Source organism: Trachypithecus francoisi, unplaced genomic scaffold, assembly GCF_009764315.1.
Source record: "Trachypithecus francoisi isolate TF-2019V2 unplaced genomic scaffold, Tfra_2.0 Lachesis_group11, whole genome shotgun sequence".
Classification (NCBI taxonomy): Eukaryota; Metazoa; Chordata; class Mammalia; order Primates; family Cercopithecidae; genus Trachypithecus; species Trachypithecus francoisi.
In genome coordinates, this window is record NW_022681456.1 from 92,402,996 (window position 1) to 92,420,282 (window position 17,287).

Consider the following 17,287-nt stretch of genomic DNA (forward strand, 5'->3'; position numbering starts at 1 on the left):
GTCAAGTAATTATTAAAAAAAAAAAGGAAAAAAAGGATAATTTTATATAAAATAAGGACATTCATCTTTGTGTTGAAGATACATCTACTGAGCAAACCTTTTACTTATGCTTTCATTTAATTGGTATCTTGAAAGGTACCAACTGCCTCCCAATCTCCAAATTAAACAGAATTTTCTCAGTTTCCATTTTCCTTATATTCCTCTAAGCATCTGATACTGCTGACCACCTTCATTTTGAAACTCCAATGGTTTGCATGACAAATTTCCTATTCTGGTTCTTATCTTTTCACATTAGTGTGACATTAACATAAGCTACACAGTCACATCTAGGATTTGAGACCATCCCCTATCCAACAAAAGAAAACAGATTTAATTGATGTAGAAATTGGACAGCACCTAGAAAAAAGTTTTCACTTTGTTCTTAATTTCCAGCAGTTTTTAGCAGATTATTAGCAACGTAATTACATTTATTCAACGCACTAGAGAGTAACAACTACATCAATAAGCACCTGTACAAAATGTTACATTTTGCATTTACTTCCTTTAATCCTCATAAAATAATAACCCTGTAATAGTTGCACATTAAAAACAAAGTCCTGCTTTTCAGAATGACTTCACTAAAAAACTAGACTTAAATAGTATCCTTTATTTTTTCTTTAATATTTGGAAAATACTTTAAAGTATAATGAAAAACATAAGAAACATCTGTAATCCCAATATTCAAAAATAATATTTACTAACATTTTGCTGTATTGAACATTTCTTCCATCCCATCCCTATTGTTTAATAATTTTTAATTGCTTCATACTAACTAGAATATTAATATTCTGCAAAAAAGAAGTTTGTTTTGTATTTAAAAATAAACAATCCAGGTGGGGGACCATGTGGATCAAAATGACTGTGAAGTCAACTCAAACAATTTTTATAATTTTTTAAGTTGTAGTTTTAGAGTTACAGGTGGAAAGAGAAATGAAGCATATTTATTCAATAAATGTTTACATGTGCAAAGCAACACAAACAAAAATTATGTACATGTAGACAACCAGATTCTCACCTGTTCAATCTCTTTGGTTTTTGATGCTATTGCTTTAGAGCGAGTAGTTAGCTGACTATCTTCAAATAATTCTATCCCATGTGTTGTGTTTGACTCAGGTTCCTCTGGCTGCTCAGTAAACAATGGTGCTGTGGATCCCGCCTTGAAAATGAATTAGAAATCTTTAATATTTTCTTAAAAAACATAGAGCATTGCAGATGGTTGTGTATAGGCACCAATTGGCAAATTATATTAAGTGCTAGGTTTAATATGGTTTAAGAAAAGAAAACTCTTTCGATTTCACTATGCATAATGAGCATATGTGAAATGGATTAACGAGGAAATAACTGCTACTTTTTTTTTTTTTTTTAATATGGAACACTTCATGAATTTGCGTGCCATCCTTGCACAGGGGCCATGTTGATCTTCTGTTTCATTCCAATTTTTAGTGTATATGCTGCCGAAGCAAGTGAGGCTGTTACTTTTTAAATTTTAGGTAAGACAAAGCCTCTAGGCTTATTCAATTCCAAAATATTATTTCATATTATATTAAGATATATATAAAAAAATTCTCGTCCCATGACTATTTCTTAAGCGATCAGTTTATGAAATACTGAGGAGAAAAAGTCCAAATGGAAGTGAGAGGTGTTGTACAGGCATAAAGAAATATATTTAAAGGGAATATGAGAAAAGGCTGTACCTTTAGAAGTTAAACTACCTTGCTCCTGTAGCCTAACAATTCGTTGAAATCATTAAAAAGAAAATCCCATAAATCAATAATGATCACTTCAGTTTTAGACCAATAATTGAAAAATGAATAAATATACTGTGAATTACATCTAAAACAGTCAGGTGGGGGATTAAGTATTGGAATACATATATATATGTGTATATATATATATATATATATGCATAGACTATCTCTGGAAGGACACTATCTACAGAAAAAAATGATCAAAGGAGTTGTCTCAATAGTAACAACTTACAAGAAGTAGCAAAGAAGAACCACATTGTAAATACTTTGGTGCCATTTGAATTTCTGACACATACATGTATGATCTACCAACAACAACAACAAAAAAAAAAACCCTGAGGCAGAAAGATCATGAGGTCAAGAGATCAAGACCATCCTGGCCAACATGGTGAAACCCCACCTCTACTAAAAATACAAAAATTAGCTAGGTGTGCTGGCGGGTGCCTGTAATCCCAGCTGCTCAGGAGGCTGAGGCAAGAGAATAGCTTGAACCCGGAAGGTGGAGGTTGCAGTGAGCCAAAATCATGCCAGTGCCACTGCATTCCAGCCTGGCAACAGAGCAAGACCCCGTCTCAAAAAACAAATAAACAAACAAACAAAAATTCCTAGTTTTTTACAAGTTTGAGTTACATATGTTAAGGGACTTATACCAAAAGCATAAAAGTCATTTAAGAAAAGAATTCCACTAGCAACATTCTTTGTAAACTGCCCAGTCCCTGGTGTTCTGTTACTGCAACACAAAATTAAGACATAGGCCTACACACAATACGTAAACTGGTGAGCACAGAAAATACATCAGAGAAGACAGGAGCTTTCAGAAACAAAAAGCAAGTGTAAAAGGGAAAAAAATCTGACAATTAACTTAAAAGAGCTCATCAGTAATTAAATTTATTTTAATTAGATACATATGTCCAAGGTACCCTAGGGAAAACAAGGCAAGTGTTTGAGATACATTCAACATATATCGCCAGACATAAAAATGTAGGTCATCAATGAAATACAAAGTGGCATAAAATTTTACAGTAGGTAGAAAAGTGGAATCAAGAAAGATCTTGAGTTGTATTATCTCCAACACTAGTGATTCCAATGAATGAGTATATAAATCTGAAAGAGAGCCATGGAAGATGGTCATTCTAGAGTAGGGACAGAATAAGCACAGACATTGAAGCCGAAAATAACACCCTGTATGTGAAAACAACCTAAGTCGTAAATTTTAAATTTTTCTCTATAGCAGGAAATAACCTATTCTATTGAGACTTTTTTTTTTTTTTTTTTTTTTATGTTTTTGAGACAAGGTCTTGCTCTGCCACCCAGGCTGGAGTGCAGTGACGCAATCACAGCTCACTGCAGCCTCAATCATCCAGAAGCAAGATTCTCTCACCTCAGCCTCCTAAACAGCTAGAACTACAGGCACATGCCACCATGCCCAGCTAATTTTTTGTGGGATTTTTTTTTGTGCAGACGGGGTCCCACTATTTTTGCAGGTGTGAGCCAGTGCACCTGCCCCCCCGTCCCCCCCCTTTTTTTTTGAGACAGTCTTGCTGTCACCCAGCCTGGAGGGCCATGGTATGATCACGGCTCACTGCAAACTTCAATTCCTGGGCTCAAGTGATCCTCCCACCTTAGCCTCCTGAGTAGCTGGGACTAAGGGGCCACCACACACAGGTTTTTTTTTTTTTTTTGTAGTGACAAGACCACACGACACTGCTCAGGCTAGTCTCCAACTCCTGGCCTCAAGCAATCTTCCTGCCTAGGTCTCATCTACCTGGACATTCTAATATCCTTCAAATAATTTTCTTTTCATTCTGACAACCAAAAGAAAACTCTCACAGCTATTTGTTTAAGGACAGCAAATTATATCTCTACAAAACTTGACTGCACCCTTCTTGATGGCTAGGATGGCACCTCAAAAGCAGTATCTGACACAAGTAGATGTACAATGCATAGTTAGTGAACTTAAATAAACTATAAGAAAACTAGTACAGTATTTTTTAAGTGTACCTTAAAACACTAATCCTGAAATATATGCTGTGAAAAAAATTACATAATCAAAAGTTTGGTAAATTATGCAAACTCTTTTATTCATCCTCTTACTGAACACCGATGAACATATTAATAATACATTAAAATCTCTAAAAAGTGTTGAAATATCAAAACCAACCTAACTCTTTTAAACTTGGCATCTCCCAAATAAACTGGCTATTAGAATCTTTTTTTCCTTCCTCAGACCATTAAGACCCTTCAGACTATGCTGTCAAATACTTTGGGAAATGCTGTAGCAGAGCTCAAAAGATGAAAGTACAAAACTGAAAAGTGGCAGGAACCACAACATGCCTGAGTATTTAAGTATATTATTGAATTTACCTTCAGTTTTACTGGACTTTCTATAAACCACACATTTTCCCAAACTGCTTAGAACTATAATGATGGCAGCAAGTGAAGATAAGGTGGAAACTTAAGCATTCTATCTATCTCAGCTCATAATAATGAAATTTACACAATGTTCCTGAAGTACATGAACAATTACTTAAAAGGCTCATATAAAAAAAAATATTGCCACAATTAGATTTAAACAGACATGCACATGCACACACACACACAGTTCTTTGCCAAACTCTTGCTTGGCATCAAAGGCCTTTCTTCTTTCCAGGTTATTCTGTCAAATTAGATATCAGTTTACAGGACCAAGGCCAAAATTACATTTCTCAAAAAGCATGGACCACTGAAATGAGTAACTATTCAACAATAGCCCGAGAACAAATTAGCAAAATATTAATAAGCAAAAATATTAATAAGAGAAAAATATTAATATGATATGGGACTAAGTCTACAAAAACTATCACAAAGATTTCCCAAATGCTTTATTTCCAGTATGAAAAAGTATCAATCTAACTAGAAAAACATTTTAGAGAATGGGATGAAATTGATGCTGCTGTTCAACAATAATGATATACACAAATAAACATATTATGGTTATCAGTGCTACTCTCACATATCTTGCCTTTGATCCAGCAAAAGAACATGTCTGACCTATGACTCAATTTACAGATTTTTTTTAGGGTTATTTACTTTTCATTAATTCAAAATCTAGCAAATCCTGATATTTTAGAGGAAAAAAAAAGATGTTTAAAAAGTATTTCTAGATCCAAAGTCACTCATGGATTATTCAGTGTCAAGATGCATTCAATAAATGAGAGAACCCAAGTAGAATATTTAAAATTTGAGAACAGTAGTGAGCTTTTATAAAAACCTGAGATAAAAAATGATGGGAGAAGGGAGGATAAATATACTATTAATGTCTTGCTAACTGAAGATAAAGTATTAAGTAAAGAAATTATTCTTTTTGGGCCGGGCGCGGTGGCTCAAGCCTGTAATCCCAGCACTTTGGGAGGCCGAGACGGGCGGATCACGAGGTCAGGAGATCGAGACCATCCTGGCTAACACGGTGAAACCCCGTCTCTACTAAAAAATACAAAAAACTAGCCGGGCGAGGTGGCGGGCGCCTGTAGTCCCAGCTACTCCGGAGGAGAATGGCGTAAACCCGGGAGGCGGAGCTTGCAGTGACCTGAGATCCGGCCACTGCACTCCATCCCGGGCGACAGAGCAAGACTCCATGTCAAAAAAAAAAAAAAGAAAAGAAATTATTCTTTTTGGAAGTTTTCAGTTCTATAAAACAAACTACCAATATTCCAAAGCAGCAATTTTGAAGCACAAATATCAATGATTAATATAGAAACATTATTCTAAATTATTAGAGAAAATAACCAAAATAATCCAATTAAATGTATTACTGAAAAGTATTGTTTATGCTTTTAAATAGTGCTGCAAAAGTACCAAAGAGAAACAGCTTGGTATTTTTGATACATTTACTGGAGAATATGCATAAGTATCTATTATTATAGCTACAATGAGGAGGAAACCTTGACCCACTTAAGAACAACTGATATCTAAAAGACAGATCAGCATTTTTAAAAAGAAAGGCTCTGTTTGCGTAAGTTCTCATAGGGTTTGTACTTTTTATGAGCAGTGTACATTAGTTACTTTGGAAAGGATTTTTTCACTGTATAAAGATGTAGTTAAGTATTATTTTTACATACAATATCAATGCTTGATCCCTTTTATCAAATAACATTCTATAAAAGTCATTCCAAAAGTAAATAAAAAAGCCAGAATGCTCCTTCAAATACAATAATTTGTCAAGGGACAGATTTTTATATTCTCTACCTGTCATATCAAAGAACTCCTATAGTATCAAATTCTGAACCTAAAAGCTTAATTGTGCCCATAAAATTTCTATATTTCCCTTTTAGAGATGAAATTTTTCAGTTCATTTTAAAATACATTAATACAAACATGTCATAAACCTTTTTCTATGGTCCCAAAAATGTTCCCATCTTTCGGTATTCAGGACTCATCAAGGTCTCAAATTGCCAAGACAATGAATACTTTTATTTCTTGGGATATTTATGAGATAATCTGCATGAAGTATAATAAGCAATATAAATATGGTCCACAATCCAAGGTCAAATTAGATTTCTATTCTGAATTCATTGGCTTATAACTAGTGGCTCAGCATGATTTCCTGAGATACTTTTAACAGCAAATGCCATTAAAAGAAGTACATAAATAACACATTTTTCTTATCCATATTTATACTATTCTTACACTCCAAAACTACTGTAAACATTCAGACAAAGTGTGATTACTGAATTCAGAGTCATTCATATTCAGACTATCATTCTGTGTGGTAATTTTAATACCTGTAATCCAGGAGGATATATTTTAAAGCACGGGAATAAACCAAATATTTTCCACCCATAATTTAAAATCCAGACAAAACTTTCAGATGTGAAACATAAAGGAGACATTATGCCTTACCTCATACTCAGAAATTTCAGGCAAGTTACTTTCATCTGATTTCTCTAGCTTTTCAGCAGCCCACTTGCTTGCAGCCTCAGCAAGCTCCTTTTCAGTTAGCCTACTGGGTTTGTCTAACACCTAATAAAAATAGAAGAACATTTCTGTTACCATTCTCAAGGGCTTTTAAACTTCAAATACACCAAGAAGTACACTGCACTTACATTTAAAATCATATAAGCCTTCGAATTTATACAGAGAACAGGTACATTCTTTATTTCCTCCTTCAAAAATATTCAACACGGAATTACTTTAAGTAGCAATTCCTTTGGGACATACAGACCAGATCTAATTCTTAATTTCATTTACATAAGACTCTAGAAATTCATCTAAGTAACAAAGCAAAAGACACTGACAATTAACTCATACACTAATTATATTTAGAATATAAAAGACATCATACTGATTTCAATTTTGTGCCTTTAAGCATATTTAATGAAATAAGTAATGTCTAAATTTCAGTAAGGCAAACTCCTAATACAACAGAAACATATAGATATGCTGTTTTTACAGTGTATAGTGAGTTACATAAATCCTACGCCTTACACAAAATTTTAAAACTCAAATTTCATTTTTTGATCCTACTACTAGTTCCTTTATCTAACTGCATACAATACTAAACAAGGTATGAACTTTGCAGTTATATGCAGACGTGGCTTTGAATCGCAGTTTAATGACTTGCTAGGTGGATGACTTTATATGCATAACTTATGACACCATGAGCCTTGGTTTCTTCATTTACAAAATAGGGGTTAACAATGCTCATTTTACAAAGCAGTTGTGAGAATTGAAGGAGGTAATAGATCTGGAAGTATCCACAATAATGCTTGGTGCCTTAAGATTTATTTCTTTTCCATATTCACTGATGTGAATCTACTATACTAAAACATATCTGAAAATCAATCAGCCCATGGGCTCAATATAAAAATAAAGAAAGTAAAATGTCTTTTCTGGATCAGATATAATTCCCCCAGTATTGTTTAAAGGCTTATTTTTGTAAATAAGATATGAATTGTAAAGCACACATTTAAAAATTATTTCCTTAGGGCCGTTATGGTAATTCTCTGATTCCATTCTACTTCCTTGGCATACATTTTCATCCACTTTGCCCTGCCATGCCTAGTGGCATAACCATCTCTTACTTAAAAAACCTTCTATTACTAACGTTTACTTCTCTAAAGTCACATCACTGATTTCAAATATACCTCTCAGGGATGACAGTGCTGTGCGCTGAACTTATTGGGCACTAACATTTATAAAGTGCTTTATCTACGAACCAAAAAAAGTACTTTAATTAAACAGAATTCCATGAAGGTGATTAGAGAGGCTTTATTATCCCAACTTATAAACTAAAAAACTGAATGATGGTGACTTGCTCAAAGTCACTAATAAATGCTGAGCTGGGACTTAAATCTAGGCTTTTTTGGGAGGGGCTGGGGGGAATGGAGTCTCACTCTGTCGCCCAGGCTGAAGTGCAATGCCGCGACCTTGGCTCACTGCAACCTCCACCTCCTGGGTTCAAGCGATTCTCCAACCTCAGCCTCCCAAGTAGCTGGGAGCACAAGTGCGCACCACCACACCTGGATACTTTTTGTATTTTTACAGAGACAGGGTTTCACCACGTTGGTCAGGCTGGTCTCAAACTCCTGAGCTCAGGTGATCTGCCTGCTTCGGCCTCCCAAAGTGCTAGGATTACAAGCATGAGCCACCATGCCTGGCTTAGACATTTTTTTAACTGAAAAGGTCATTTGATGTTTTTCCACATCTTGTTAAATTCATCAAACTACTGGCTAGCCATCTATAACATTTACTGGAATATTATAGCAATATATCTATATGAAGTATATTCTACAGCCATCGAGGAAGCTTAAACAGCTCATTCCAAAGCCCTGCCCATATATAAGGTTAAAAAGGTATTATAAGTAATACTTTTACTATTACTTAGTAATAGAAGGTTTTTTAAAAAGCTAGTTAGAAGAAGAAAACACACATACAAACACAAATATATCCAAGAAAGCTGTTTTTTTCCAGGGGGTGAGGGAGCATACCAATTTAAGAGAAAGTTAAAAAGCAAAAACAATTATATGACTTCTCTCTAGCAAAGAATGAAGCGGCTGGGAGCAGTGGCTCATACCTATAATCCCAGCACTTTGGGAGGCTGAGGCGGGCGGATCATCTGAGGTCAGGAGTGCAAGACCAGACCAGCCTGGCCAACATGGTGAAACCCCATCTCTACTACAAATACAAAAATTAGCCAGGTGTGGTGGCAGGCGCCTGTAATCCCAGCTACTTGGGAGGTTGAGACAGGAGAATTGCTTGAACCTGAGAGGTGGAGGTTGCAGTGAGCCGAGATTATGCCACTACACTCCAGCCTGGACGACAGAGTGAAACCCCGTTCCCCCGGTCCTTCAAAAAGAATGAAGCAAAAGCCTACTATAACTTATCGTCATTCTGTCTGCACATTTGAAAACCTATCATTTGAAACTAACAAACCCTGAAAAAGTATCCCAACATATGGGCAGCCATAATGTTACATCAAAGAGTTCACCAAATCAGGAAATCTAGCTCATAAAGCTCCCCACAGCTACCATGTGACCTTGGGTAAATCAAAGAAGGCACTACCTTCTGAATACATAAAATAGCTATGGATCTAAAATTGTGATATTTTGATTTCATTTTAAGATTTTATAGTCTGGCTAGGCAGAGTGGCTCATGCCTGTAATCCCAGCACTTTAGGATGCCAAGGTGGGAGGATCATTTGAGACCAGGAGTTTGAAACCAGGCTGGGCAACATAGCAAGACCCCATCTCTATTTTCATATACAAAAAAAAAAAAAAGACTTTACTGTCTGTGAAACAAAAATGCAAACATTTACATGAGGGGTGTCCGATCTTTGGCTTCCCTTGGCCACATGAGAAGAATTGTCTTGGGCAACACATCAAATACACTAACACTAAGAATAGCTGATGAGCTTAAAAAAAAAAAAAAAAGAAAGAAAAAAAATCACGTAATGTTTTAAGACAGTTTAGGAATTTGTGTTGGGCTGCATTTAAAGCCATCCTGGGCCACAGGTACATGTAGATCAAGCTTGATCTACATGAAACTACCAGACAAAAGTAGTTAAAAATCCAACACAGGTTGTTTTCCACTAAACATTTTAACGTAGCACAAAACTCTATGTTGTAACTTATATTCAGATAGCAGTGTATTTCAGAGAAAATATTTCATATATAATAATTTGAATTTTTGTAGTGACTTTGATAGGCAGGTACTATTTACTCTTCTTTCATCTATTACCTGACATGAAAACCAAGGCAGTCTTCCAGGTGGGTAAAGCACCCTTGATATGATTAAGACAGAACCATAATCCAGTTGGTCTTTGCTATTCAAAATCCAGAATCCCAGAACCCTCAGACTTCTGGGAAAGTTCCAAAGATACAAGTTGTCACAAAGAAGCTTGTTTTTTTCCTTCTGAGGCAGGGAAGCAGCTGCCCCCACCCGAACACCCAGTATAGACTGCTAGATGATATCTACTCTTCCTGAAAAGCCAAAAAGTATACAAGGCAGAATGAAAAGAAGTGAAGCAGCTAACGGATGTAACAACCGTTATGGCTAAGAGAAAGGGTATGATATCTGTGAAGAGAACTCCTAACTGGAGAAAACAGATGGAAACAGCAACTTGTCAAGCTTGTAATTTCTGAGGATTTATGTTTTGAGATGCTAGGAAGGTAGGAATGAGAAGAATGACAGTGAGGGGTAGCTGTGTCCGTAAGAAATTAATTTAACTCCTGAGTCCTCACTCTACTATAGAATAGAGATATGTACCTACTAACATAAGATTTCTGCATGAATTAATAAGAGAAAAAATACACCATACATGTTAGGTCTCTGCCTACACTCCCAACTCCCCAAATAAAAGCACAATCCACCAGATATAACCCATCCAACCTGGTTATGGTCAAGATGAGAACATGGGTTGCAACAATAACTACTAAATTTGGCATAGACTGTGTTAAAAATTCAATGAGAAAACTGCCCATTTTTCTCAAAGAAAATAGCAAATTCGGGCTGCTATTTTCAAGCTGTGGTTACTTAAAATGTAAGGGGTTTTGGTTTTTGTTTTTTTTAAGACATGGTCTCACTCTGTCGCCCAGGCTGGAGTGCAGCGGCACGATCTCAGCTCAGCGCAACCTCCACCTACTGGATTCAAGCAATTTTCCTGCCTTGGCCTCCCAAGTATCTGGGACTACAGGCACCCACCACCACACCTGGCTAATTCTTCGTTTTTTGCTTTTCTTTTTTTTTTTTCTTTTGAGATGGAGTCTCACTCTGTTACCAGGCTGGAGTGCAGTGGCGTGATCTCAGCTCACTGCAAGTTCTGCCTCCTAAGTTCACGCCATTCTCCTGCCTCAGCCTCCCGAGTAGCTGGGACTACACGCACCCGCCACCACACCTGGCTACTTTTTTTGTATTTTTAGTATAGACAGGGTTTCACCATGTTGGCCAGAACGGTCTCGATCTCTTGACCTCATGGTCCGCCTGCCTCGGCCTCCCAAAGTGCTGGGATTACAGGCGTGAGCCACCACGTCTGGCCAATTCTTTGTATTTTTAGTAGAGACAGGGTTTCACTATGTTAGCCAGGATGGTCTCGACCTCCTGACCTCATAAACCACCCTCCTCGGCCTCACAAGGTGTTAGGATTACAGGTGTGAGCCACTGTGCATGGCCTATTTTTATTTTTTAGAGACAGCATCTTGCTCTGTCACTCAGGCTAGAGTGCAGTGGTGCAATCATAGCTCACTGCTGGCTCAACCTCCTGGGCTCAAGTGATCCTCTCACCTCAGTCTCCTGAATAGCTAGGACTACAGGTGCATGCCACCACATCTAGCTAATTTTTAATTTTTAAAATAAAGTCTTGCTATGTTACCCAGGCTAGTTGTGAACTCCTGGCCTCAAGCAACTCTCACATCTCAGTCTCTCAAAGCCCTGGGATTATAGGCATGAGCCACCACACCTAGCCAAAAATTGAAGTTTTTAAATGCAGCAAATTAGCTCCCTTGGTGTAACAGTAAAGAATAAAAGCATCTGTACTAGTCAGTCCATCTCAATTTGTAATTCTTCTTTAAACTGATTTTAGAAATATAACAAACCTTTGATGAAGAAACTGCTGAACCACTTGAGGGTGAAGTATCTCTTGATGTTTTCAAAGACTGGACAGGCCTCTCTTTATCTATATAAGAAAATATAAGATGTAATTTTTTTCTAGCTAATTTGTTTTTGATAAAGTAATTTTGTAATGGAATTAATGAGGGGGTCATACACTTATTTTACTACTAAAAACTTTAAATAGGTTAATATCTAAAACTACCTCTCAGAGGCTGATCACCATCAACAATCTGAAATAACCTGGAACCAAAGGATATCATAGAAGCCAGTCTAGGCCACAGCACTGCCAGTAAGTAAACATGGAGCCACAGAGACTTCAAGAAAGTTTTTTAAAACCATGAATGCTACTTCTTTCATGCTCCTAAATACTAATGTTTGATATATCACAATAAAAATACAAAGATAGTTATTATATATAAAGATACCAAGGAGAACTAGTTAATTAAGGGGTAGCTCAAGGAGGATCTATACAGGAAATTTAACAGATATTCCTGAAATGTTTAGACAGTTTTAAACATAAAGTTAGAAAGCTGTAATTCAGAGCACTAACCTAGTGCCTGGCATTAGTGAATGCCCAAATATTTGTTAAATGGTTAAAAATAAACCTGTTATGAGATAAAGTCACTAATCTTTACCTTTAGTCACTTTACTCACATAGTGCTGTATGTATATCATTTTTTATAGAAACTTGAGCCAGAAAATACATTTAAACAATATTACTTTAGCAGGTTCAACAACTCCCTAAAAGATAGGTTTAGTTAAACATACTCTTAAAAATTAATAACGGTGAGCTGTTACAGAAAAACATTTCATTAAATTGTCTATATGTGTCAAATATATAATCCTCTGCCCTTTGTTGCTAGAAAAACTAACAAAATTAATAACATGAGAAGAGAAAGTGGCATCAAATTTGGAGTCACACAGAAGCTGGTCGAGACTGGACAGTGTTAACAGGAAAGCAGTCAGGAGCAAAAGCAGAGATAAAGCGACTTTGAAACTGAGGCAAAGCCAGCTTCAGTCAAAAAGCCTCTTATGCTCTTCCTGACACAGCCAAGATAGATAAGAAGGTCCTGGAGGCTCAAAGACTTCCAACCACCTAGGACAGTGGTGAATAACACCTTTCTAATGTCCTACAGACCCAAAACGCTTTCTCTAGCCCAGTGGTTCTTAACTGAGGACAATTTCACACCTCCCCTCTGCAGACATTTGGCAGTATGTGCAGATATTTTTGACTGTCACAAGTGGGAGATGGCTACTGGCACATATTTAGTAGAAAACAGGGATGCTGGTAAATATCCTGCTATGGGGGACACCCCCAACAACAAAGAACTAACCGGCCTTACATGTCAATTGTGCAGAGGTTGAGGACTCCTGCCCTAGGCTGAGTCCAATTTTTAAGCTCTAACAGCACTAGAAAGATACAGCCCTAGAGTCTTTTAACAGGTGATACCACAAGAGGCTTTCACCCTAAGCAACTTTAAAAGCTCTTATAGACCTTAAAACTCAAAAGAACCACTGCTGTATCCCAAATGGCTGAGAACATGATTTATTTAGTCATTCCGTATTGTATTTCCATTGCATGTGGCAAATTTCACATTGTAGTGTGATAGTGTCAGTGCATCCCACTACAACAAAAGCTCTCAGAGGAACAAGTGTCATAGCTTATTCATTTCCAAATATCCGTGGCCTACTTAGCTCAAGTCCTTCAAGAAAAGGGTAGGCACTCGAAAATCACATAAAAAGATGACCCTCACTTTTCCTTCCCTAAGATGCAATGACCTCCCAATCCTACTTAGGTAAGCAATCCCTTCAAAGGAGACGAGGCACTGGACTAACCAGCATAGCACATTATGCTTATTAAAGGCATAATTACAGGCTCAATTCTTTAGCACATATCAGCTAGACACAGAGGGGAAAAAAAACCTGTCACAAGCAGCTGTTGTTCTTTTGCTTAGTGTTTCTGTTACAAACATATGATCCCGAAGTATAGTCTTAGACCTTTCCTGATTTTAGCTGCCCGCAGGCTAATTTAAGTTGTTATCAACCAATTTCATGCACAGAAGCAAAGGAACACTGAAGGGTGGTGCAGGAGGTTTATCATATATCCACATATATTCATATATCCCTGTTGCAACAATGGAAGCAGAAAGCAAGTAGCAAAGGATAAAGAAAACAATGATACAAATAGCAAAAGAAAGCACAAAAAAAGTAAATAGAAATCACTTGATCCTATTGTTGTCAGGTCCTATCTTCCAATGGCCTGTCTATTCTACAGATCTTCTGTGGAGTGGCTATTTCCAACTAGGAATGGTTAGCCCAGATACCAGCCCACAAATGCCCCCCAAATCCTAGTACCTAGGTCTACTGTTAACTCTGGTTCTGACAACAGACTAATGGAGCAGTTATACACTTTCCCTATTTCCATAACCGCTACCAATTCAAGTCTCCCACCCCTTCACAATCCCAAATCAGAGTCTAGCTCAAAACTCACCTCTTTCAGGATTTCCTTCATTCTGCCGTTTGTAGGAGGCACCAGGACGCACGGACTCTATGGAAAGGTGGGCAGGGAGGAATTAACAGCAGCACCTCTGTGCCCAAGAGGAACAAGAGAAGAACTCAGAAGTAGGAATGATGAGAACAGGGCCTTCTGAGCATTTTCTAGTGACCCTAAACTCTTTCCTAGCCTACTTTCAAGTTGGGCTGCCTAAGCAATCACCACTGAAGGGGAATAAAGAATGGAAGAAAAAAATCTCCGTTTAAGGCGCGAAGCCAGTGGGAACTGTCAGGATAAGATCAGTCAAGGATAAGAAGGGCAGAAAGGAATGAGAAAAGGGTCATAGCAAGACAAGACATTGAAAGCTGAAGACAAAGATCACATCTTATTAATCACTGAAAGTACCTAGTCGAATTCTCTCCTTCCATAAAGCTGACACTGGAAGGCCTGGGAAAGGAGCACACCTGCATACACAGTCAAAAATGAAAGATGGATCACCCCTACCAGTTAAAAAAGGATACTGGTTGAGCCCCTAATTATCCCACATTTAGAATCTTCAAATATTTTGTTAGCTTCCTTGTCTACAAACTTTTAATGATATGGATGGAATCATCTTACTAAACAGCTTAAATATACTAGTAGTCAGGGCTCCCAGGTATTTTTCCAGTAAGATACAAACTCCATAACAATGACTTCAAATCCTTCTACTACAGATCCCAAGTTGCCAATTTTACATTTTTTTCTGAGAAAATAACATTTTTTCTGAATTGTTTTGGCACTATCAGCATCTTGCCTTAAAACGTTTCAAGAAACATCATGCAAATATTGCCATTTACTTTTGCAATAATGTTGAGGATGCAGTATCCTTTTCTTATTATTCACTGATCTCTCTCTCTAGCATCCCAGCAAGTTTTGTTTCTCCTGATAAGCTGACTTGTTTTTATTTGCTGACTGTCAACACTCTTCTTGATTCTTGCTTTTTTTTTTTTTTTTTTTTTTTTTTTTTTTTTTTTTTTTTTGAGACAGAGCCTCACTCTGTTGCCCAGGCTGGAGTGCAGTGGCATGATCTCGGCTCACTGCAACCTCCACTCGCCCTGCCCGCTGCCGGTTCAAGCAATTCTCCTGCCTCAGCCTCCCGAGTAGCTGAGATTACAGGCACCTGCCACCACACCCGGCTAATTTTTTTTTTTTTTTTTTTTTTGTATTTTTAGTAGAGACGAGGTTTCACCATCTTGATCAGGCTGGTCTTGAACTCCTAACCTCGTGATCCACCCGCCTCGGCCTCCAAAAGTGCTGGGATTACAGGTGCGAGTCACCACACCCAGCCAAACCCTTAGTTCAGTTACAGCAATTGCTCAGAGCCTCGCGACGGACAATCATTTCATGCACTACTAACTTTATTCTTGATTCTTTTAGCTTTGTTTTGGCCAAACTCTTAGTTCACCTACAGCAACTGTTCAGAGCCTTATGATGGGCATTTATTTCATATACTACCAACTTTATTCTTACTTTTACTTTCCTATCCTTATTTTCCTTTTACATAAAATTCCAGCTCCACTTATTTAATCCTATTTTATTAAGTGTTTATTTCATTAAGCTGCCTCAAATTCTTTCTTGAATGAAGAGATAATGGTGATATTTCAGAGAAAGGTACTGGAGCCTTAGGCCAATTCATATTAGCTCCTGACAGTGGATTGCATGCATCCCTTTAACTTTGTCTTCAGTTACTCCATGTTGGAAGCTGAACTATGATGAGAGTATACACTCCATAGATATCAGCAAATGCTACAAATTTTATCTTTTTAAGCTTGGAGAGTCAGTTTACCAACACAACACTGTGGATGTTTGATTTTGATTCCAAACTTCAGAGACACTGTAGGCATTACCACATATAATTACAAATTCCCATTAGTATTGTCTTAGGTAGGCTTGGACTATTTAACAATCTTCTAACAGACCAGTAAAACTACCCAGCTAAATTGCAGTCATGAACAAGTAAATAGTTATTGTTTTAATTCTCTAAGTTTTGGTTTTTTGTTTTTTTTTTTTTGTAATGCAATAAGAGACAATAGAAACACCACCACTGTACTTAAACTCTTCATCCCAAAGTTTCCACTGATGTGCTCATATTAAAACTAAAAGGTCTCATTCTTCTTATCCTCTACTATAGCACTTTAATGATTTATAAACAAGTTTTTCTTAATATTTTGCTATTTGGTTTTCATATCTTTTTACTTGTTTGCCCCCTTACATCTTCACAGCTACTGCTTTCTCTTTCATTTTTGTTGGTTATTGTTCCTTAAATGTGAGTGTTCCTCCTAACCTTAATCTTTTTTTCTATTTTTATTTGGCTTCAACCAATACAATGAATATAAAAGTCTCTAAAATCTGCCTCTTTCATTCATTGTTCTACCTTCTAACTAACAGACTGCTACCCATTAGCTATTGAGCTATTACCTCAAATTCATCTCACTCATGATCTTTGTAAGCAGACACTACCTCCGTGCTTGAGAGCAAGGTAAAAAGGTTGAAAACATTCCTGCCCTTGTTGTGACTTGCTAAAGAAAATGAGTTCCAAATTAGGATGGAGAAAAGAAACCAGAAAAAAAAAAAATTCTGAAAGTGGCAGTACAGAAATCAAAATCTCTGTCTATATATTAATAAGTGAAAGTATAAATGGGGAAAAAAGGAAATAAAAAGGAATTTCAAATACTGGTTCCATATAATGTTTTTCCCATTGAGGTGAAATCAAAAGCTGGAGAAGCAGCTTCCACAACACACTCAGGAAGTTCTGCAAGAGTTTCAGAGTATTTGGTGACTCCTTGAATGCAATGGCTGAATGCAATCTAATAGGATCTTTTAGAAATACACTTTCTTGCTGCTGTGTTTTCCTGCTGAAAGAAATGATAAATCTAACCAGATT

General features: G+C 37.0%; 1 protein-coding gene and 1 non-coding gene across 28 annotated transcripts in view; both read right to left on the bottom strand.

The window, feature by feature from the left end:
- Positions 1–17,287, bottom strand: part of PPHLN1 (periphilin 1) — a 128,113-nt gene that overhangs the window by 57,050 nt on the left and 53,776 nt on the right. For 15 of the 27 annotated variants that reach the window (XM_033222392.1, XM_033222383.1, XM_033222393.1 and 12 more), the window contains 4 exons: positions 14,362–14,418; positions 11,855–11,934; positions 6,666–6,785; positions 1,055–1,195 (listed from right to left, as the gene is read on the bottom strand). In XM_033222392.1, the coding sequence (XP_033078283.1) occupies positions 1,055–1,195; positions 6,666–6,785; positions 11,855–11,934; positions 14,362–14,418 (398 nt within the window). The remainder of the gene's footprint in view (positions 1–1,054; positions 1,196–6,665; positions 6,786–11,854; positions 11,935–14,361; positions 14,419–17,287) is intronic. The other 12 variants (XM_033222400.1, XM_033222396.1, XM_033222387.1 and 9 more) reach the window with 1 other exon arrangement.
- On the bottom strand, positions 1,401–1,502 carry LOC117091175. The gene has a single exon (XR_004440293.1). It is a non-coding gene; the product is annotated as a U6 spliceosomal RNA (small nuclear RNA).